General features: G+C 38.9%; 1 protein-coding gene across 1 annotated transcript in view; it reads right to left on the reverse strand.

The window, feature by feature from the left end:
* CACNA1D (calcium voltage-gated channel subunit alpha1 D) overlaps positions 1-25,011 on the reverse strand; it is a gene marked incomplete in the record, with an annotated part of 186,856 nt that overhangs the window by 148,290 nt on the left and 13,555 nt on the right. The window contains 2 exon segments of the mRNA XM_072421224.1: positions 15,731-15,836; positions 17,450-17,771. Of these exon segments, the coding sequence (XP_072277325.1) occupies positions 15,731-15,836; positions 17,450-17,771 (428 nt within the window).

The raw sequence follows: 25,011 nt of genomic DNA on the forward strand, positions 1-25,011 counted from the left end.
TTTTTAAAAAACTTTTAGAGGATTTACAAAAGAAAAAGAATAGAACATATGTACAATATATCACCATAAGGCCAAAATAGTGTAGACTTTCTAGGCTACAGAAATGGTAAGTCGTACATTAGTGTATAACCCACAAGGAAGGGGCAAGTGGGATTGGCAGCTACTTCCATCTGTAATGACAATAAACTGCAGCTCTTAGGTGCTCATTCCTTGCTAGTTATAAAGTGATGAGCTGTTTGCCAACTTCCATTTTTTTCTAAGCAATTTATTCACATGCTCTGAGTCTATTTCTGCCTTAAGGGGGTCTTAACAAGCTTTTAGAGAGGTTGCTGGCACTTTAGTTTCTGCTATAAATTTCCTATTCATGGTACTGCCAAGTCCAGAGCAGGAACTCCACTGCAAAGGAACCTTGACTGTGTGTCTTCCATATTTGTATGGAGTAATAGTAATCAAGGTATCAGTTATCATAATGTTAATGGAAGGTTTAATTACTCTTGGATGATTTGCAGTGCTGAGAATTGGGGAATTCTTTTGTGTTGGGATTATTCTCTGAGCCTTAAATCACAAATAAAACCCACTTTTGAACTGACACCATCACCAATGACATATTTCTTCTTACACTATGGTAAAATATATTCTAATATATTCTGTTATACTCACACGTCTAATGGCCTGGTGTTAAGCCATCATCAATTAAACTATAGAACTGACTTATTGTCATTCATCTTGGCACCTTTGAACTTAAAGTGATGAAGTGGATGTTTGTGTCATTGCTAGCTACACATCAGAATCTAAAGAGTAATTTGGGGATTAGGGCGTAGTATTTATTACTCCACATCTTATTACTTGAAGCATATGGCAACAAGTATTTTCTGTAACAGTTACTACATAACACTAGATATTTAATCTTGTTTCTATAGTAAATATATATACATTGGGTCTGATTTATTAAAGTTCTCCAAGACACGAGAAAACCTGTGTGATCCAGCAAATCTAGAAAATTTTTATTTCATTTGTTATTAGCTAGCAAACGTTTACAATCCTAGACCAGATCCATTCCAGGTTTGCTGGACCTCTCCCCGATAGTTTCTCCAGTCTTGGAGGCTTTATTAAATCAGACCCATTTGATCTAAAATTCTCAGTTTGAGTTCATGCCGCCGTGTTTGAACATTTACAGGCTTTAAAGTGGAAACAAAGTACTTGTACAAAATTTGTGATCAGTCAGGGCTTTATGGATGAAAGGGACAGGCGAAGTTCCCTATGCAAGAAGCATTCTTATCTGCCTGATTGTTCTGAGGAACTGTCAAAATTCCTGAGTTGCCCCCTGTGCTGGAGTTATGTCATCTAGGCTTGGCCAATCAAAATGACCAAAGATCGTGTCTAGGAAGAGAAGGAGCAGCAAGATGGCGGCACCCTACAACAGACACAGGGACAGGTGAGTATAGCGGGGTTTAGTTCCTGCCTAATTGGCTGCCTCTGATTTCCACAGGCCACTGTCTTTTTAACCATTTAAGACGTAATGTAACATTCTGTGACGCACGTACAAACCCATGGCAGGATGTGAGGCTGCAATAAATAGATGAAGCCTACACAAGCTGATGGCTAATTTTTAAAGTAAAGTAGAGTGTTGTAATAGGTGTCAGCCCATGGAGCAACAGACCTAAAATCAAGGCTTTAGGCTTGCCTAATTCAATAAGAAAAGTAAAACCGCCAGCAGATAAAAGTGTAAAAGTAACATCTAAATGAACTGTAAAGGAAACGCTGCAATAATAAGCTAAAATCTGTGCTAGATAAAAATATGCTGCACCATTCCTTTAAAGTGGGTATCAGCATAAACATGTGTTTGCCACACATAAGGGCAGGCCGGTCATTGTCACGCATTTACCACAGTCTTTCATCTGTCCTCTGATAAAGACATGTGGCCCTCAGCAATTCGAGACTTTCTTTTGCTCAGATGATAGAATCTGTTCCATGGCCTATGACTAAAGCATCCTCCCTGCTGAATATAAGCTGTGCACAATGGTTCATTTCCAGATCTGCACTCTTTTGTATCATCCACGGACAGATGGAGAAGAGAATGGTTAAGCAGTCAACAGACACAATCTGTAATTTCACAGAAACCGGAAAAATTATTTATTGCGGATCTGTCTCCAGTTTATGTTACATGACTGTGCTGTGTGTATTAAATAATTGACTTGAAAGGACAAATTTCATATAGTGGCTAGCTGTGCAAAAGCGAATAATGGCATAGGAGAGGGAATGGAAGCAAAGACTAGGGGAAAGGATCTAAGGAATACAAACTATAAATACTTTTACATATATTTAAATAGTTTTTAAAGGGATTAGTACCAGATTTCTGCATAGCAAAAGAGGCCATGGTCTATGGCAGCACCATTACCAGTACTGCTCCCTGCCGCCGGCTATCAAATGTACAGATTGGTTCTTTGGGAACTAGTGTTAATGACCAAACGGTGTGCAAGGTTCCATCTATTGGGAGCCACACAGGAAAATCTGGGCTGTATTATAATTTTCCTTCAGCCCAGGCAGCCCACCACCTTCCTACATAAACACTAAACTCATTTTTGCCTACCAAATGTAATTTGTGATATCAATGACTAATAACATTATGAAGAAGATGGAATGGCCAGGCCAGGAAGTACTGACCTCCTAGCAGGAGGGTTGGCATAGTAGACAGGCCAAGGTTACGGTGATAACTGGCTATGTAGGCTGGCACTTTAGGACAATGAAGTCTAGATGCCACATTACAGTTCCTGAGCAGGGCCTGATTTATTAAAGCTCTCCAAGGCTGGAGAGGATACACTTTCATAAGTGAAGCAGGGTGATCCTGCAAACCTGGAATAGACTTAGTCCAGGATTCAAAACATTTGCTAACAAATATCAAATCAAAAGAAATCCATTCCAGGTTTGCTGGATCACCCAGCTTCACTGATAAAAGTGTATCCTTTCCAGCCTTGGAGAGCTTTCATAAATCAGGCCCACAGTCATTGCTGGAACACATGAATGGCAACAGAAAAGGGGAAAAATTGGTAACTTTTAGTGGTAATGAAAGATTAAAAAAACGGTAAAATGTTTACAGGAAATCTGATCTATTTCCGGTTGTTATGTCTCTTTCCATTTGCAACCTGCATGCTGATGTCCCCCCCTCCCCCATTTTTTGAATAACCCATAATAGCCTTTGGGGGACATGGCGATTACCCCTCCTTATACTACTAATTACTTACACGATTATGATGCGTATACATTACTTTGTCAGGGTGTAAAAAGAAGGACATATAGCACATGCATAACACATAATCATTGTCAATAAAGAATGCTACAATCCTTCTGCATGCAATGTGCATATAGATGATGACTTCATTGAATGAACTTTACATTCTGAGGATTTTATAGTGATTCTATACAAAGGTATGAATGATGTTCTGCATGTGATATATGTATGGCAAGCAACTGGTTTCCCGTCTACTCTGCTGGACTAAAAAACACCTTCTGCCCTTCTCTTTACCATAGAAGAAAGGAAAGAAACTAACTACACCGCTGAGAGAAGTAGAGACACCAAAATAATTCAGAGCTTATATACACTACATATGGTTTTCCCATTTTTTTTCATTAGCCTATACAAACACTAACCTACTACAGGCTGAGAATAAATGAAGTGGTATTGTGGTTTTCCCTAAGAGTTACAACAGCTAATTTCTGAATTATCATGGTTATTTTTATATTGGGCCTGATTTATTAAAGCTCTGCAAGGCTGGAGAGGACACACGTTCATCAGTGAACCTGGGTGATCAAGTAAACCTGGAATGAATTTCCTAAAAGTCATTGGCTATTTGTTAGTGAATGTTTTCAATCCTGGACCAGATCCATCCCAGGTTTGCTGGATCACCCAGCTTCACTGATGAAAGTGTATTCTCTCCAGCCTTGGAGAGCTTTAATAAATCAGGGCCATTGTCTGAATGTAGATGCCCAAATGTAGCCTGATTTAGGTTTTTTGTAATGTTGTTTAACAAACTGGTCATTAATCTGAGCCTGCATGGCCCAAATTTAAAGTAACATACCAAATAAAAATTGGACTGTACTCTTTGAGGTGAATACAGCCTACCTGTACAGTCTGACATTCACCATTGATGTATTGCTGTTGTACGCCAAACCCTCTGTCTGTATTCCAGGATTCCCTTTAACTCACTTAGCTTAAAGTATACCTGTCACTAAGAATTATGAGTGTCATCCTAATGCTTTGGCTTTAACATTTTGAGTCTTGGACCTGGGACAAGTAGAGACATTAGCAATTCTGACATTCTTTATTGAATGTTTGTTCTGTGATTTGGATTCCAATGTACAAGAAAAAAAAAAGTAATGCCCCCCCCATACTTTTTTTGTGCCAGGGGTTGCACATACATTCCTTTAAATTGGCATCCGAATTGGGTAAGTTAATGTGGGCCTGATTTCTGGACTGGAGATGATAGACTATCATGAGTGAACCTGAGTGATCCACCAAAAAAATAAATAAAAAAACATTTCCGAGTAAAAGGCATTTTTCCCATTGACCACCATGCTAATGTACTGTGATCTGTAAATAATATTATTGCCAGGGGTTCTTCAAGGGTTGTCCCATAATAAAAAGGTTAAGGAAGGTCGGCATAGTGTATGCCTAGCATATGGCCAATACATTTTCTGTAAACCAGTAAACTTAGCAGTATGTATATGGAATGTAAAAAGAAATCTACACAAGCACAGGGACTCCATGCAGTGTCTCAGCCATATGAGCGCTAGCTACAAAGCTTCCGTGCTGCACGTTACTGTTTTTTAAACTGAATAAAAAAGGTTCAAGCAGAATAGTAATCTTTCATACAAGCTTCCAACCCATGAATATGCAGTATATTTATATTACACAAAGCAAGGGCTTCTAAAAGACTAGACCTTAGTAGTTAAAATAGAGGTGTCTCTCCTTGGAGAAGCAAATACTTTATGATAAATCACTCTAATACATACTACAGATAGTAATAAAACATGAATGGTATATATTACACATCCTGCACTGTTTATAAGAACAGTCAGCACTTAAGGGTGGATATTTCCGCAGCTCATTAAGTATAAGGCTCTGCTCAGTCTTCAGTATATATCTATATTATATCTCTCCTCATCTTTCTATCACAGTATCATTTGTTGGAAACTTCAGGCAACCTATGAGTATTCTTTACATAGCAGATTCAGTGTACAATCTTAGAAATTTTCCTAAGACCTTGAGAAAAAAATCATCATTGCCATATAACAATCCACTCCTTATAATTATATGATGCTGTTATGTAACAATACGCTGCAGAGCTCTTAAACTGTACAATTAAATATTAAATAGAGAAATGGTATCATGACACAGACCACTCAATGTAACAATGCCTGACACACAGCTAACCTTGTGTCCTAATTCATTTACAGCTAATCCTCGACAAATCTTAATCTTAGCCGCTTGTCTACCTGCGAACAATTAAATAAAGAAATCACATTACTATAATGCAGTTGAAAACAAATCACATCTAGCCATTTCACTCTTAAACAAGACTCTTACAGTTCTATATATAGTCTGTAAATAATATTAAATGTTGATGCTTCACCTTGAGTTTGTGTCTCTCCAGGTAGTCTCATTATCCCATCTTAAATTTAAAATTAAATAATACCAATAGTCTTGGGAAAAAATCTAGTATGTGTACAGATGTCCTCTGACATAGGGCATGATTTATTAAAGCTCTCCAAGGCTGAAGGGAATACACTTTCATTAGTGAACCTGAGTGATCCAGCAAACCTGCAATGGATTTCTTAAAAGTAATTTACTATTTGTTAGCAAATGTTTTCAATCTGGAACCAGATCCACTCCAGGTTTTCTGATCACCCAGCTTCATTGATGAAAGTGTATCTTCTCCAGCCTTAGAGAGCATTAATAAATCAGGTACATTGTTCAACGCTCTATCCTGACAGATCAATAAATGACACACCTGCATCATCTGCCATTCCACTATTTAAAAGGAAAATCTTTACTGGCCGCTGAGATCTTTACATTTGACAGGAAAATGGTGAATATATGTCATGTATTGCTAACTTTAACGCTGTTGAAGGTCATGTTATTGAGTACTATTAGTTGTCAGTATCAGTTGTGACAATAGCTGCCACACACGAGGGGGTGCAGAGAAGTTCCTGGCTTTGCCCCCTTCCAGATGATATAGAAAAATGAGTGTGGGGGCATATGACAGCCGAATATCTTAGTATGTAACTGGAACTTCTCAGCACCCCCTCGTGTATATATATTGTATAACCAAGTAAGATCCCATTGAATATCAATTAGAATATTTCCATAACGTTATCACTAATTATAAACTATGGCGCACTTTTAATACAACAACTGTAATAAATACCAATAATAATAACAATAAATGTAATTTATTGTTAGCCTAATTAGGTATGTCGTTCATATTATACTAACATACCACAATATGGTTTTACATTACTTATACTTCCTCCTATTTCTTCAAAGTCTTACCAATTCCAGCTTACAATTATGGCAACTTTAATTTACCAGACGTGAGCACCTGCTATACTGAGTTACCTATGGGGAACTCCATGAATTTGATACCAAATGGTAGAAGTGTATGACAAAAGATTATAGAATAAAACATTTTGAAATCAAATATATTGTTCTACATATTAATTAAATTGCCTCTGTCACAATATTAACATGCTGTGGGTATAAATGGCAGGCACCTAGCTGTTGCTGATAATCCCTGAAAAGGCAAAAACCCAGCCAATTTTGGGTAATATCAGCGCCTGCTGACAAGCTCTGCACATTTATATTTCTGTTGTCTCAACACTAGGATGGAAACCAAGGAAAGAACCAAATACAACTTATCCTAAAAAATGCCAGATCAAGCCCCAGAAGTTCAAGGAGAAACACAGATACCGCACAACTTTCTAAGATGACAAAGAGAAAACCTGGAATGGATTCAGTCAATGATTGAAAACATTTGCTAAATAATAGGAAATGATTTATTAAATCCATTCCAGGTCATGGAGAACTTTAATCAATTAGGCCCATTATATAGGCAAAGGATATACCTCCATCATGTTCCAGTTACATAGACCACAATTTATGTGCAAAAATGATTGGTAAACCTAGTTTGTGCTTTTTACTGCTACATTTCACAAAAGTAGCAACAAAAATAAATGCAATAATTAAGAGGTGGTATGTTAGGTTTAGTATGTTATCTTCACATTTGTATTTTAGAGGTTTATACATAAGACCAAAAAAAAAGGAACAATTACTGAGGAAAGAGAGACCGAGGGATTTCAGGAAGAACACTGCTCCCAAGCTCTTTCATAATCAGGAATGAATGGACCACATAGCATCAACCTCTGCAGCAAAGTCAGGGTATAAGTGAATTTTTACTTTGCTTTAGGTCCACTTTAGGCATTTTTAAGCTTTTCACCCATCAATGTAAAATTGCACTTCAAACATGCAATGATAAGTGCTCAGTCCAGAATACCAACCAGAAAACGGTACTTTTCCCAAAAGACATAGAAATAGGTTAACAGCCTCTGAAATGTTCAAAGAAAGAGAAAAGCAAGAATGAAAGCCATGTAATATTTATACAAACCCATCCACAAGCTCTGAGAAGGTTTGTTTTATACTTGGTATTGCTTCTAGTTTAAATGTGTTTATACATTTACAGTACAGGTAGTCCCCGGGTTACATACGAGATAGGGACTGTAGGTTTGTTCTTAAGTTGAATTTGTATGTAGGTGGAAACAAGTACATTATTTTAATAAATGCAATTAGGACAGATGTTTGTCTCAACATATTATTAGGCAGTGGTCAGTTACTGAATAAAATCTTCACTGTGAGCTAATCACAAATAAAGCAAAAAAAAAAAAAAAGCAAAAAAGAAAAACTTTATAGAGCCTAGACATTCATTAACTTCTGGAGCAAGCTGTGCTTTGATATGCAAAAAGAAACAACTTCAGAGTTTGTCTTGGTCATTACAGTTACAAGAGCTTGCAAAACAGCAAAAGATTTCTTCTGCAAGTCATGCAAACCGCCCTCCTAAAACAGGAAGTTTGCAGATTATACAGGTTTACCTTGATGTGTGTTCTAGACAGATTTCTAGGAAAACATGCTCACTATATAATTAGTTGGTAGTGCCAATTAATTGATTCTCTTCCTTTTTTGGACACACTATACATACTGTATGGATCAGTGTTTCCCAAACAGGCTTCCTCCAAAGGTTTCTAGAGGTTCCTTGAGCAACAAACAATTTGTACATCTCAGGTCAGTTAAGGTGACACCAATGATTGTTTTGGCTACTTGTAAGGGTGACATCCTTTTCTGGGTTTCCATTCAAGGGTTCTCCAAAGGTTGAGAAGACTCTCAGACTCCCTCTGAATGGTAAAATATAAAGGGGTGCCATAAAGAATCTGCTAGGTATGGCACCATTCCAGTTGCCATAGTACACAAAGACCACAGTGGTAACAGAAAGTTTTAGAAGAACTTTTATATACTAAGGCAGCAGAGGTTTATGTTATGCGAATCCAGGTTGTGTTATACGAAACCAGTTTATTTTTTTGGAACCCTAGGATGAGAGAATTACATGGGCTATTGCTATCCTCTCCATCTGAAAATGCTAGCTGTCTACCGAAAGTACAGATGAAAACACATAAAAAGGATCTTGTACCCAAAATCATGTGTTCAGCACGGCCAAGTTCCTAGAACAATTACATTTATGTTTGTGAACAGTAGAAATATTTTATACAAAACCAATTACTATTTAGGTTTATTTGCTTTTTAATAATATATATTGATATGCAAATTAATTTCTATTTCCCCAGAAAGGATCAAAATAACTTTCATTGCAGCTTAACCATAACAGATTTAAATAAAAGAACAGAAAGATAAAAAGTGAAGCAAATGAAAAAAAAACTAAGATGTGCAAGCTTTCCATTTCATTAGAAAACTTCAAAATTTTGTAATACACATGTGTACACACACACACAGGACAAAAAAGACTGAAAGATGAATGAATAAGCACTGTACATACAGTGCCGTTCTGCGGCACCCAGCTGTGCTCTCTCCCCTTCACTTGTATTATGATTGTTCAGTGTTCGTGGGTCTGCCAGGACAGATCCATGAACGATGTCGGACAAGCGCTGTACACACACCAGATTCTCGATACTAGCCCCGAGTCGATAATTGGATGAGAATCATCTAACGTGTGTAGGTAAGTTTTGGCTTGGCTACCTTGTACTGACACACATTATCTTTGTATCTGTGAATTCAGCTTTCTGTCTGGAATTCTGCTTTAAATTTCCAAGGCAGGCATGAATCATGTGGCTATGCAAAGATTGTAGTACAGACATTATTTTAACACCATTCTTTCCATGTGAGAGCCAGCAAGGTGTGTGCTCCAATATCATCAGCAAATATGTTCTAGTAGTTCTGTGGAATAGAGTATTACCACAACAATGTCTTGATGATTTTGTTGTTATATATTCACATATTTTATTATATATACAATATATATATATATATATATATATATATTGTGACACCAAGGCAGGATTGGAGGTGGAAGGGATATATATTTGCCCAAGATTCCTATGTGAAGTAGCAGATGGAAGACTCTCACCTGTGAGATAATTATTGAAGAAGCACTGAGGGTGGGGATATAACAGAACCAGGAGCTCAGTCAGTAGTTCAGCTCTGTTTGGAGACACAGACAGGTGGACTGTGTGAGTGAGCTCTGCTTGGAGAGACACAGACAGGGGTTTTGTGTGAGAGAGCTCTGTTTGGAAACACAGACAGGTGGACTGTGTGAGTGAGCTCTGCTTGGAGAGACACAGACAGGGGTTCTGTGTGAGGGAGCTCTGCAGAGAGACACAGACAGTCGGTTTGTGTGAGGGAGCTCTGCTGAGAGACTCAGAAAGTCGGTCTGGGTGAGTGAGCTCAAGTCGGTCTGTGTGAGTGAGCTCAAAAGTGAGTAGGTTGCTGAAAGCTTGGTTTTGAGCTGACAGGGAGAAGCCCTCCAGCTGATAGACAGGGACGTCTTATCTTGATAGACAGGTTTTCTTATCTTGTTTTTGTCATTTTTTCTGCAACCTTCAATAAACCTGGCTGCAAGCTTAAGGCTGATACCTCGGTGTGATCTGAATTGGATGAGCCAGACAGGTGTCCTTTGACCCCAGCAAAGGCGATCCTGAGCATGACCCCTCACAATATATATATATATATATATATATATACACACACATAGCGAAGGCCCAGGATCCTCTCTGTTATCTACAGGTTAGCGCCATAGCCTGGTTTGTGAGGGTCATATACATGACCCCCCCGCATAACAAGGCTACATATATATACATACACACACGCAAATCAGGAAGTGAGAAACAGATAACCAATGTCAAGGGGCACAGCGGGTGTGAAGTTTTAATACTTTTGCCTTATTTAAATGTCCTTCATTCCAGGTAAGAGTATGGTTTCAGGACAAACAGCTTGAATCTTCCCACCAAGCACATTACCAACAATATTAATACCCACATTATTTAAAATTAGAGCATTAGAAATGAGTACATTGATCCTTGCTCTGAACCAGAAGCTGTCAGCTAGCTGTGAATTTGAAATCAAAAGATTTTATTGCTGCCTCTAAGACCTGCATAGTAATGGATGATTACATTGTGCAAAAGTCCTAATTCTCCATTGTGGAATTTGAAAATATGCATTATTTCAATATAAATTGTCCTTTTTGGCACATTTTGTCTGTAGGTATGCTTTTGGAGATTGAAATGTGTTTTAAAAGGGTTTGAAATCCAGGCTAGGCGAATGAGAAATGTAATCATCAAACATGAATTTCAAAGAGAACAACTGTGTACAACAGAATGATGTATCCACTTGCATCCACCCCCGTAAAAGAAGGGGTTTTCACTCACTGCAGTCTCTATAGATTAGAATGTAAAAGAAAACTATATGAATAATGCATGAAAGACACACTAAAACAATTGGAGCATCAATGTAAATGTTAGATCCAACATGAATTAAGCCCAGAGGCTAAAAAAACAAACATGAAGTTTTGGTCTTCTGTATAAACAACAACCATCAACAGATATATCCCATGGGAAACTAAAGATTTGCCTAACCTCAGCACACTCACACCAAGTATTTTAATGCAGACCTCAATGTCTGGGGCAGAAGCACCCCCTTGTCAGTTCACCCCCTCCCAATCTTTATACATAGATCAGCTCTCATATTTTAATGTGTGGATGTGTGTTATTAACCGTTTAGGTTCACAGGAAGTGGGTTGTGTGATGTTAAGTGAATTGGCTGATGTGGGTTGAATGACTCTTGCTTTCATTAAATACTGATGGATGATGTGATGGATAAAATGTTTCTTGTCCATAGAATGAAGGGGTTAAAAGCCAAAAGAAAGTTAAATCAGGGAGACAAACAAGGATGGATATACGTTTAGAGGGTTAAGAATAAAGTTAATGTGGTTTGTTTGTGGACTGGAATTTCTTCCACCTGCTTGTTCTTCTCTTTGCCCTCTCTATCATTCTGATAAAGTGACTCTTTCAGCTGTGTGCGGTGTGTGTGTAATTTTAGCCTTGAGCTATTGAGTTCTATAAGCCAGTTGTTGGTCGCCAACCTTTTGGTCCCACGGACCACTAAACTAAACGGGTTCTGGCATCATGACATCACTATGGGGGAAGTTTCCTCTCCCTTGAGTGACACCTGGCTCCCCACGCATGTGTGGTCCGGAGCCAGCTGTCACTCAAAGGAGAAGAAACTTCCCCCATAGTGATGTCATGATGCCAGAACCCACCGTCCAAAGACACAACCCGCCCACTGTATGGATCACAGGTTTAGGGCGCTGGGCGGGCTGTGTTACTGGACATGGTCCACGGCTCTGGCCAGTGCACCCTCCCAGCGGGGTCCTTCTCCTTACCCTGCTCAGAGGTGCACCAGCCAGAGCCGCGGACCACCAAAATTGTCTCACGGACCAGCGGTTGGTGACCGCTGCTATAAACACCAGTCTTTGTTCAACAAAGCACAAATATACAGTACAAAATATTTAACATTGTGCCTACCATGTGATGGTTTAAAATATGAATTTGCAGTATTTTACAAGTGTCTTTTTAACAATAACTCATAATATTGGCTTTATTCTGTCAATATTTTTAAATCCTGAAAAAATATGTAAAAAACGCTATAAATTCCCCATAAATGTAACTCTGCTTATACAGGTCTGTACTTCAGATTTCAAAGAGCAATAGGTAATGAGAAAATTGAGACAAGAAATTTGCTTCCAAAAAGATGGACTGTTCCTAAACTGATTTATAGAGTATAAATTAGAATAGCCATCTTGGTACTGCTTAGTAGTGTATCACAGTCGTTATGCTTTGCTGCCCCTCTTACCATAGATTAGATTGTAAGCTCTTCTGGGCGGTGTCCTCCCTTCCTCCTGTGTCACTGTCTGTATCTGTCTGTCATTTGCAACCCCTATTTAATGTACAGCGCTGTGCAATATGTTGGTGCTTTATAAATACAATTTATCATTATTAATAATAGTACATGTCAATGTACCACAATACTAAGGCTATGTACCCACGTCAGATGATTCTCGTCCGATAATTGCCTCAGGGCTGATATCGGACGAGAATCTGGCATGTGTACAGAACAATTGTAATGAAAGTGGGGGAGAAAGCGCAACAGAATGCCACTCCATCGTTCTCCCCTCTCCATAGAGCAGAGCGGCACCATATGTACAACACTCGCTCATGCATTGTGCAGTGGTTTGTCGTTGAAAAGGATTGTTAAAGATCCTTTCCAGCAACAATTACTGCACGTGTGTACATAGCCTTTGGCTTAAAGTAAAAATACATGGTCCACTTGTGTCTCCAGCTTACATCTACATAGGTAACATCACTGTGCCTCATGCTTCCTCCTGTATAGTTTTTCTGCAAAGCTTTTTAGCTTTTATATAGATTTTTTTATTTGGAGAGGGGGTATAATATAAATAATGCATACACTGAAAATAATTTCTGCTTTAAAGGACATAGATTACATTCTGATATAATCACTGGTCCTTGGTAAGAGACTCTACATCTCATATATAAAAATATAATCATCAGAAAATATGAAAACAAACCAAAGCAGGGAGGTAAAATGTGAAATTAGATCCATTTTTTGAAGAAACATTTACATGATAATCAGTGAAATTACATGGCAGTTTCCATACTTTAAAATCTGCTAAAAACTCTCCACCTACATCCCCCAGCTCAATGTTACAAAGCTGTCAGATAACACATTGAATTCTACAAGTACACATGACGATTAAACCTGAGCTTTGCCTTCATGGCACAGAGAGAATCCAATTATTTTACGCACAGCAATCTCAATATATTTAATTTACAAATTGCGTCTCATTATATAAACATCCACTTGAGACATCACAGGGCAGGACCTTGTTTATCTAGCTTCAATGCATCCCTACAAATCAAGTTTACAAGTATCCTTCCACCTGGCTCCGCCATGTAACAAGCTGCACATGGACAGAATTAATGCTGTTGGGTTTTACCGAAAATTTCGGGAAATCTGAACAATCTTCTATTACAGAACAACCTTCATCTTGTAATTTAATTGTATTAATAAATAATCAATCCACACACTTGTATTGATAATCTGCTGTGTGATGAGGGTTGACGAAGAAAAAGTTTAGGACCACAAATAGCTCTTGTCACCTACAGAAACCAATGAGAACATGCAGTTTATTTAAACCCTCACTACTTCCCAATCCATATCCCCCCTTCTATAGTGTGATACTTCCCCCACTTCTTAGATTGTAAGCTCTTCAGGGCAGGGTCCTCTCCTCCTCCAGTGTCACTGTCTGTATCTGTCCGTCATTTCCTACCCATATTTAATATACAGCGCTGTGTAATATGTTGGCGCTATATAAATCCTGTTTATTAATATTAATCTCTCTGTGTTGGGTTTTCTCCGGGCACTTTGTCTACACCCCAAACACATACTGGTAGGTTAAGTAGCTTCTCCCTAAAAATTGGTTTCTGATAGATGTCTCTTGCACTAGATTGTAAGTTCTTACCTACATGATTATGGACTGTGGAAAATAATAAAATATGTCCTAACTACTTCATCTTTTCAGTGGTTAAATAATACTTTACATGGAATGAATGAGATTGCCTACAGAGTTGGACTGAAAATATAAAACATCCCTCTTAATCAATCACCACCAGGCTATCACTGTTTTTATGAAAAGTCAAATAATCTTTTTGGGACACTCTGATCAAGGTTTTAGTTTATTACTAAATCGTGACTAACCCAGTATGTTATGATGTAAATTCTGTCTCCTGACCATGCTAACCATTGATTCCCTCTCATGCTCTGGTTAGGGTGGCAGCAGGTGGAAGGGAAATTAAGCTCTTAGTAACAAAGAGGAAATAGGATCAAAGAAGTGCACAGAATACGGTTGTTTAGGTAAAACGGTACCAAGGGCTTATACTTAGGTATAACCTGTCAGCCATTCAGTGTCCAACCCAGAAATTTTTTTAAGCAAGGTGGTAAGAAATTATAGGCGGGTAGCAGCCCCTGTATCATGACCCAACTCTTGAGTAACCACCCAAAAACAGCCAGGTGGTCATTGAAAAATGCCGGGGCCAGGCCGAGGAGAACACTGGCCGTTGCAAGCTTTTGCTGGTAAATAATCTAACTGCATGCTTTCTTCTCTGACAGATGAAAGAATAGCCCAGCATAACAAACATCATTGCATTTATGTTGGATCCACATTTAACAATACTTACTGTTGTATATGTTTTAACAAGTTTTAGGGTACGCCTGACACTTTTTTTACATTTTGACTGCATTATAATAGTGTAAAATGCACTAAATGTCCCCAAAATACACACATCAAAAATCAAGGACCTAATGCAACTGTAACGCTGGTTACTAATTACATGTAAAGGCCACCAAAAAAGTTATTCTGCACTGCAGATCAATTAACCACATTCACCCTATAACAACCAAACTTAACACTAACTAACTAACAAACTTAACTAGACAAACCAGTGAGAGATTGTATTGTATACTACAAGATGCTCTGTAACTAAATAAAGTCCACAGTCCAATATGAAGGTTTTAGTGCATTTTGGAAGAGCTCAGCTCCTCCAGTATCAACCCATTCTATATTTGGATGCAGTTTTAGTTAGAATTCTTTTTAAATGCTTAATGACATGTGATACGGATCCAAACTGACCTAGAATCCAGAGAATGGAACAAACCAGTTACTGATTTTTTAGTAAGTAAGTTCATTGAAGTGCTACCCACCAGTGTTTTTATTATCAGTAGAACTTTTATTTATACACAGGTTGTTCTTCCTGCAAAGCAGGCTGCACTGTCTCCCCATGTCGTATCTTGACTGAACTAAACTTTTCAATCAATCACAATCCAACACCGCTTATTCCAGCAGAAACATAGAAAACACATCAAAAGACCGCCATGTATACTTTTCTCTACAAAATCAACCCAATTCCAGAACTTTTCAGTCACCACTTTCCAAGTACCACTAATAAATCAATAGATTATTAAATTACACCAGCATAATGAACATAACAATATCTTTAATAGCAGTTATGTAAAACAAACAAACAAAACCAGAAGACTTACCAGGTTGTGATTGGTGGAGTTGGAATCATCTTCAGGGAATGGAATGTAAACAGCTAAGGCCACACAATTGGCAAAAATTGCCACTAATATAAATATGTCAAATGGTCTGGAAAAAAAGTTAAGGTCATACAACGATTATGGAATACTGGAATGACTGGGGACTGGATGCCTAGCCTCTACTATCTCCCTACAATATGTATAACATAAATATTATTAAAGGATCTGTATTCTGACCACACAGACAGCAATGGCAAATTACACCGGAGATTCTCCATCTTCAAACTATTTGAACAAAGTCTCCATACACCTTAGTCTTCACCTATGTTCTCTGTCATGAGTAAATAAAAATGAATTCAAGATTTATTCAATACACACTACAGGTACAATTAAATGATAACAAAAAATGGATTTCCTTGAAAAGAAAAGCCACTAGCTAGGTCTCACAACCTTGGATAGCAACCACATAGTTTAAAAACCAATGGACTAATAATACTTACTAGGAGTTAGGTAACCTTTTCCATACCTGGTATCATTTCTGATAAAAACTGGAGGGACGTTGTTCAAAAGTAAATTGGTGATTAATGCAGTAAACATTTTAGTATCAAAACACTGGAAATCTATTAAATTTCTATCATTACCTGATTGGTAAAGGAAATTGAACTTTACTTAGGACATACAACAAAACATAGGAATACAGGTTTTAATATACCAATAAAAAGAATCTCTTAAGGACTTTTTATAATTGTATAGAATTCCTTTAGAGTTTTATGAAAGTCAATATGTACTAAGTTTGTTCTTATACAATGAGCTTTCAAACTCGGTTTGGTAGGCTACGTACACACGTTCAATAATTGTCGTTCGAAAGGATCTTTCACAATCCTTTCCAACAACAAAAGACTGAACAAGCCCTGTACACACAGCACCATTTTGCCTTACGGAGAGGTAAGGGGGAGAACGATGGAGCAGCACCCCGCTGTGCTCTCCCCCCTTCACTTGTATTACAATCCTTTATGGATGTGCCAGAACCGATCCATGAACGACTTCATACACATGCCACACTCTCGTCCAATATCAGCCCTGAGGTGATGTTTGGATGAGAATCATCTGACGTGTGTACATAGCCTATCAACTTAAGACACCAGCCCACCTTTTCATACCAACAGGATATCATATAGACAAATTCCTATGTGTTATCATATATATTGTGTTTCAAACATCTCTCTAGTTATTGTTAACTTTGTTTTACTAATAGTACTTGTTTGTGTACATAAAATTTATTATATATCCCTTTGCTGGTTATTATTTATCTTGTTAAACTAAATATTTATGAAAAAAAATCCAGTGGCCTGAGCTAAGCATAGTTCTTAATAAAGAAACCCCTAGTATCACACACAGACCTTGGATTTTCTTAGTAAGACAAATCTGACGAGAACTGTTAGCCATTTGCCATTCCCTACAAAGCACACTGCATGCACAGAAAAGTAGCTATTTATCACTTATCTTTAGCTAACTTTTGGATCTATAGCCGGGGGGCTGAAAGGATCAGTAAAAAGGACACATCATAATGATCTAAGTCATCATAAAACAATAATTTAGCATTAATTTAACCTTCAAAAATATTCTGCAACCTTGCAAATCCACAATAGTGCATATGGTGACTTTTTAGGCCAATGTCCATTGTAAACTGACAGAGCTGGCAAATAGATAAGCAAAGGATACTTCCATTCTACTATACTGATACAGGCTCTCCGGATTGGGTTATTCAGAGATAAACAAAAAAGGGCACGGGCTGGTCTATTGTTTGTTGAGCTGCCCCCTTGTTTCTTGCTCTTAGCATACTGTTGCCTTTTTTTCTGTGACAGGGATCCAACCGGCAGGGGCTCGGTGGCACTCATGTTCTGGGCAGCCTTGGCCTGTCTAGCAGCATCAATTGCAGCTTGCCAAGATAGGACAGTCTGTTTAGATGGTGCAGGAGTCCTGGACTGGAGACTTGGCCCATCAACAGCAAGTGGAGGTCGCTTGCTACTTGCATAGTTCGCCCCTGGAAAAAAAAAACATTAAAGATATGTTTAAGTAAAAAATACTTTGAAATTCCATTTATGTATAAACCATAGGCCCCCTAAAATGCATAAAGACATTGCAAATCACACCGTAACTCTGTTTAACATATCTGTTTATTAGAATTGCTAGTGCTACTGTCAGCTCTATACAGGGGGCGGACATAGAAAGATGCAATGTGTGCTGCTGCACAGGGGTCCAGGGACCTCCTCAGCCAACAGACACCCTAGTTAAGCAGCAGGGGCCCCAAGTAAATTCTGCAAAGGGGCCCACTGCTGACTATGTCTGCCACTGGCTCCATAAGTGATCTGCTTTATCAATATGGAGTGTTTCCTGGAGCTGCCATACTTGATTGTGCTTATACTAAATAGGATCTCATCAACAGGATCTCTTGCAGATTCATGTACATTCTCATAGAACAGTCCGAGAATTTGGAAGATGACGTCTATTGGCTTCCTCAGGGGTATTTAGGTAGACCGTTTAGCTATATTGGGGCAGATGATCAGTGGTGATTAGGGAGATTCCAATGATAAGAACCAAAATTATTGGTAAATACAGTATACCTGTATCTGGTTGGATGTCTCAGGGGGACCTGGACTAGTGGCGTGTGTGCGGAGTGTTTGTATTACTTTGATATTGGTTTACCTGTAATCTGTATTTCTTAATAATCAATACATACAAATGTTGCCAACAGAAAAAAAACATCTATTTCTTTCTTTCCTTATTATATGTTAACTTACATTATGTGGTGTATGTACATTATGGTTATGTGAGGTTTGGCTATAAGAGATCTATAAATGGAGGGAAATCTTTATTTCCTTATTCTAACTAAGGCCATACACAAGCAAGCCCAATCATAAAAAAACAGCAGTTACTTTCCACATTTAGGTGTCTTTTTCAGTGTATTTACAATATAATACAAAATGAAAAGTGTTTCAGGTGATAATTTGGCTATTTATGGGCCATCGAGACTGATGGTCAACTGCTTAAATGTCAAGGCCTGACCAGACTTTTACTTATTACCTTCTCAACAAAACAGTAGATAACACTTAGCAATGGCAAGAAGATGGAGACATGACACATAGAAGAAATGCCAGAAATAATTTCTTAGCTTCAAATTCTGACTGGAATTTTTTAGCCTGAAGTCCTACATCACAAAGGGACCACGCAACAAGACTTAAGCCCAAGGACATAGAAGCTACGTAGGTTGTACTGTCGTCATCCGATAGAGGGGGAGAGGAGGACTAGTCATAGAGACATGCATAGCAGTAAAGCAGTTTATGTGCAGCTGAATGACAACTACATAGTCAAGACCTTATCAGCTGCATTTACTGCACAGTTTAAAAAGTAAAGTGATCAAAGGAAGCAGTCCAGTTTTGCTTGTTCAATCTTCAGCACCAATCTGCTGTGTTAAAGACTGCTACAAAAATTTCTACCACAATTTTCATTTGCTGACCTTTATTTTGTCAATGTGTGTGTATAATCTAAAAAGAAAAAATATTTATTGTAGAACAGCAAAAACAACAACATGCAACAAAACAATCAGACAAGCCGAAAAAGAACTTCACTAACAGAGAAAACATCCAAACTACAAATCACAGCTGATCCTTGTCTGAAAAATGTTTGATTACGTTTGGTCTCCCTAAGGTAAGTAGGAACATGCTCTCTGCCTATCCACCAGTATACAGCAGGCCATACACCTGGCAATTTTTGGTTCATTTTCACCTCTAACTCACATACAATTTCAAGTAACAACCAGAAATCAGGGCTAGTACACACTGGCAAATTGTTTTCTTTAGAACTATTTCCTATGCAAGCCAACAATCAAATCTGAGGTTGGTGTCTTTCGGAATGATCATTACAAAGGAAATTTTCCGCACCTGGAACACGTAGTGAAACAATTGGAAGCCATGGTAAATTTAGATAGAAAGCAGTCATGTAAATAGACCTACCATGTTTACTGTAGGGCTAGTAATTATATATATATATATATATATATATACACATATGTAAACCACTGGGGTATGTGAGTGTCAGAATTGAAGCAATGGAAGAAGGTTGCCTAGTCTGATGATGAATATGTAGATGGCCAGTGTTGGAAGTGACTAAAATTGATATGAATAGGACTTAAGGATGATTCTGCCTCCTTGAAAACAAACTGTAAACCTCATTATCTGTGGAGACAGATACAGACCCTAAACCAACCATAAATGAATTGCTGAGCAGAGACAATGATTGATCCTCCATGAGTGGATCCCTGGGGAACACATTGGCCAGTCTGACCACCTGGGGGTTGTTTCTGCCCAAACCTGCTTACTATTGTTTCAGTTTTCGTGGAGGTGGCAGGGATCTGTGACAACAATATCAAGCCTGGGACAGGACAAACTGTGTGACCTCTTGAGCAAGACTTCACCAGGGATGAATCAACAATGTGATCTGCTCTGGACTTGCGGATAGGTATGTTTCAAGGAGAGAAAACCCTGGCTTGTATGGTTGTGTGAATGAGAATGTGCTAGATATAGAACTAGACCCCTTCCTTCTCCCATCCCTTTCATATATACAGTAGAACCTCAATTATCCGGCACCCAAAGGGAATGGCCAATTCCGGATAAGTGTAGCTTCCAGTTAACTGAGGTTACTTTGGTTTCTCAGCCATTCAGCATTGGACTTGAATGGAGAGACTTGTCCCCATTCACCTCTTGTGCTGAATGGCTGGGAAAAGGAAAACCCTGATGATGCTTGACCCGTCATCGGGGTTTCCCTTTTTCCAGCCAATTATGAAGCGGAGCAATCAGCGTAGCTCTGCTCTGCTCTCCTGACAGCTCCGCTCTCCTGATTGATCCTGCAGGCCTAGCGGAGCTGTGCTATGTGTTTTTGGATGCAGAGCTGCCACAGCTCCGCTAGGGCTGCAGGAGCAATCAAGAAAGCTGAGCTGTCGTGTACCGGTTATATGAGTTTTCCGGTTATCTGAGTTCCGGATATCCGGGGTTCTACTGTATACCTTTTACCATCTTCTCATCTTGTAAATAATATGTATATATTATCCTAATCCGTAAATAAACCTTTCCCTTTTATAAGATCCTTGAAAATAAGGCCCCCCAAACAGAGCACATTCTGCAGCCAGGTAAGTGTGCATTTACCTGTAAAGGGATGGCAGCAGAAGGCACTATGGGAGGAAGAAGGCCAACTGGTCTAGAAATTGTGTAGCAGTTTTAAGTAGAAGGTCACTATTACCTGATTTTTTACTATTACTAGTACCTAATTTTTTTTAATAAGATTTTAAATTGGAACTAAAGTTTTGCTTTTTAATTTTCACGCAGGTGGTTATTGTAGAATGGAACTGGAAATGTCCCTTCTGCAATACCTATTCTTACCTGTCTGATCTACAGCATTCCTGCACAGGAGTTATGTCATTCCAGCACAGACAATAAAGATGGACAAAGATCATTTTTGGGAAGTGAAGAGGGAAGATGGTGGCACCCTACAATGGAAGTTCCAATTTAATTGATAATGAAATAAAAAATTGAAAGGAGATGAGGACCAGGGGTAAATTTTAGGCACATTAGCTTCCCAGCTCTGTAGAATTGCCAGCTCTGGTATAAGCCCTCTTTATGAGCTATTTATTTTGATGACAGTGAGGGGCTATTTCCAAATGGCTTTCACCTTGGTTTTGCTAAATGACATCATTTGTGAGGGTTTTATTACAAAGCCGTCCTCACACAAATTCATCACAGGTTTCCATTAGTTGTGAAATGAGTCTGATTTGTCGTGCCTCACGCCTGTCAGTGTTTCCTCAGTTCTTTCCAACAGTTTAAATAATCGTCAGTTCACAGTCCTGTTTCTTAATCAGCAAAGTTAGCTGGATGCAGGTCTCATTACAGGAATATAGGCTCTGCAATGCTGGAGCAATTTAATATCCTATTATCTGTTTGAAAGCCTCCAGTGACATATTGCAGAAAAGCTATCCCTTCTGCAAATATTCAGGAATTACTTTGGGGGAAAGAGCAGTTGACTTTTGCAGGAATTATTGGAGGATAGGCACTAAGCAACCACAATATCTTTGCAAGGCTGCAGGAACACATTTTTGTTGTGCTACAATATACAGCAAATTTATCAATTATCATCAAAAGCCATATCATTTATTGTTAAAAAAACAATGCTTCAGCTTCAGTTAAATGACAATGCCAAGGCCACGATGATGTCAATAGTCTGATACAGGCAAGACAAAGCAGAACTGCCATGACTGTCATCCAGAAGCCTGTACCTCAATGACTGCTGGGTTTGCATGATGCCCTGATGCCTAAGCAAAGTTGGTTCTGTACAAAGGTAAAATTGCTGACTTGGATCTAAAAAGTACAACATGCCCGTTTGGTGTTCTGATCATCCGTCTTTAAAATCTTCTGAATCCCTGACCCAGAATGAGTATACAGCACAGGAGTCAAGTTAATTGCTGCAAAATTTGTCACGCACTTATCTTCATGCTTGATTAAGGACTGAAATTACTGATGCCAAATGATCAATTTTACATCCAGGTAATGGTAATTCCTCCTCTACTTGATGTTGGTGTTCCCCAAGGGTCAGTCCTTGAACCGGTTCTCTTTGCTCTGTACACCTCCTCTCTCGGTTGTCTCATTTCCTCCTTTGGTTTACAGTACCATCACAACCTGGATAAAACAGAACTCATCATCTTCTCCCCCCTCACATTACAAATTTCCCCCTGACATATTCCTAACTGTTACAGGTCCTGTTACTTTCAGCCATGCAACATCTCTAAAATCCGCCCCTACCTGTCCCCAGAGACCACCAAACTCCTTGTACACGCTCTTATCTCTCGTCTGGACTACTGTAACCTCCACCTCTCTGGTATTCCACTAACCCGACTCTCTCTCCTACAAACTACTATGAATGCTGCAGCCAGACTCAGCCATCCTTCCCTCCGCTCCTCTTCCGCTACATCTCTTTGTAGTTCTCTTCATTGGCTTCCATTTAACCTTAGAATCAAATTCATCTCCTGTGCTTTGCCTTCAAATCCCTACACAGTTCATGTTCCACCTATATTTCTCATCTGGTAAAAATCACTCCCCCAGCCGCTCTCTCCGCTCCTCCAAAGACCTACTAATGACTTCCTCACTCATAACCTCATCACATGCACGGCTCCAAGACTTCTCTAGAGCTGCTCCGACTCTCTGGAATGGTCTTCTTCGTCCTATTGGGCTTGCTCCTACTTTCTGCTCATTTAAAAGAGCCCTCAAAACATATCTTTTCAAACCCACCTACCCGTCTTCTTTTGTCTCTTAAACCCTCACTACTTCCCATCCCATCTCCCCTTCCCTGGCGCTATAAAAAATCCTGTTTATTGATAATAATAATTGGTATCCTTTAGAATGAGTTCAGCAATGGCAGTTTACATCTGGGGCCTCAGTAGAATTGGCACCACACTTCCACAGCTCACTGCAAGTCTGAAATGCCCCTGACTTTATGTCCTGGTGCTCAATGTTACCAGAAGCGGAAGTGAGAGGTAATCTAACATTTCCACTGGTCTAAGTTTAAAAAGGGAATCACAAAGTAATGTTGTGGCTAGAGTGTCACTTTAATCATCACATTCCATGACTGAACACAGAGCGGTGGTGTAAATCAGGGTACAAATAACAGATTCTCCTAAAATATACCCCCTTCTGCACCCACTAACTCTCACCTTTGCCTTGTCATGCTCCCCCGCAGTTATATTCATCTGTTGATGACATGGATATACAAAGGGTTCATGACCTACTGACATGATAGTATTTGAGCCCTGAAATTGGTCCCTCAGGTGAGCACTACATCTTAGGAAAAGAGGTCCCTGTTTCCCTACACCTGGAACCACCACCTTTTTTCCAGCACGTCAAAGAGCAAACAGAGCAAAGGTCTCACCATTAACAGAACCTGTCCCCTAACCATAATATTATTACACAGTTTTTTTTATAGTGCCAACATATTGCGCAGCGCTGTACAAGTCCATAGTCATGTCACTAGCTGTCCCATAGTCATATGTGTTTACCATAGTCTAAGGTCAATTTGTGGGAAAACCATTTAACCTAACTGCATGTCTTTGGGATGTGGGAGGAAACCCACGCAGACACGGGGGGAACCTGCAAACTCCATGCAGATAGTGTCCTGGCTGAGATTCAAACCTGGCACTTAGTGCTACAAAGAGCAGGGTGCTAACCACAGAGCCATAATGCTGGCCGGGATGACATTATCAATATTTTAAAGAAAAAATAAAGTTTCTGTGTCTTCTGTTTGCTCAAATGTTCAACTACATCACCATTAGTATTATGTCTCTGGCTACTGAAATTCATACATTGTTCTGACCTCTTTCGGTGTAGTATTAGCAAATAAATACACCTCACAATGAGCAATCATGAAATAAAAGCTTTGTATGTAAAACAAGCTCGTCGGTTAATAATACAAACTGTGCCATTACAAGGCAGTGTGATGTGGGACAAATGTATAAGCGGAAGCCTCATGGGCATAGCTAGGCATTCATCTATACTCTCAGATATTTAGAAAAATTAACTCATCTCTTGGGCTTCCTGCAGACCACCCACCAGATACATGATCGAACATTACTATCGGAGCTTACTAATGACCACCATTAAAAGTAAGAGCACTCTGGGGAAGCCCTGTCATTGTTCGTTTACTGAGAACATGGTGCACGCGGATCTTACTCCCATTAATCACACGGACGGCACACAAACTCTGCCAACGGATGGAAAGAAATGCCATATGACTGCTTTATATAGTATAAACATGATATTATTTACCATTATATATACACATTATACCAATGGAATTGTTTATCTTCTGGTTAGTGATGATTTGTAAATATTTTATTACACTATATAAATCTTCGGGTTCCTGGGAGATATGCTGATAGGCTATAAGGATGAGATGGTTAATCTATCGTGACAGAGCCCTCAGCCTGGACAAAATATTTCTGGGGTAATATAGGGGCAGCACATGTACACGTACAGCTGATATTTTATATGTTTTTATTTTGCCTGATTCCTCCTTTACCCTTCATTAACATGCTAATGAAATATTAGGTCAGATGTTCATGATTTTATTACAAAAATAGGAAGTAGAATTTTACTACATACCTTATTTTAGGTGTTTTTTTATCAATGCAGGCAGATTGGAGGGGAGGAACATTATGGTTGGGGAAGGAATCGATAATTCTGAAC

This window comes from Pyxicephalus adspersus, chromosome 8 (assembly GCF_032062135.1).
Source record: "Pyxicephalus adspersus chromosome 8, UCB_Pads_2.0, whole genome shotgun sequence".
In the NCBI taxonomy this organism is placed as follows: Eukaryota; Metazoa; Chordata; class Amphibia; order Anura; family Pyxicephalidae; genus Pyxicephalus; species Pyxicephalus adspersus.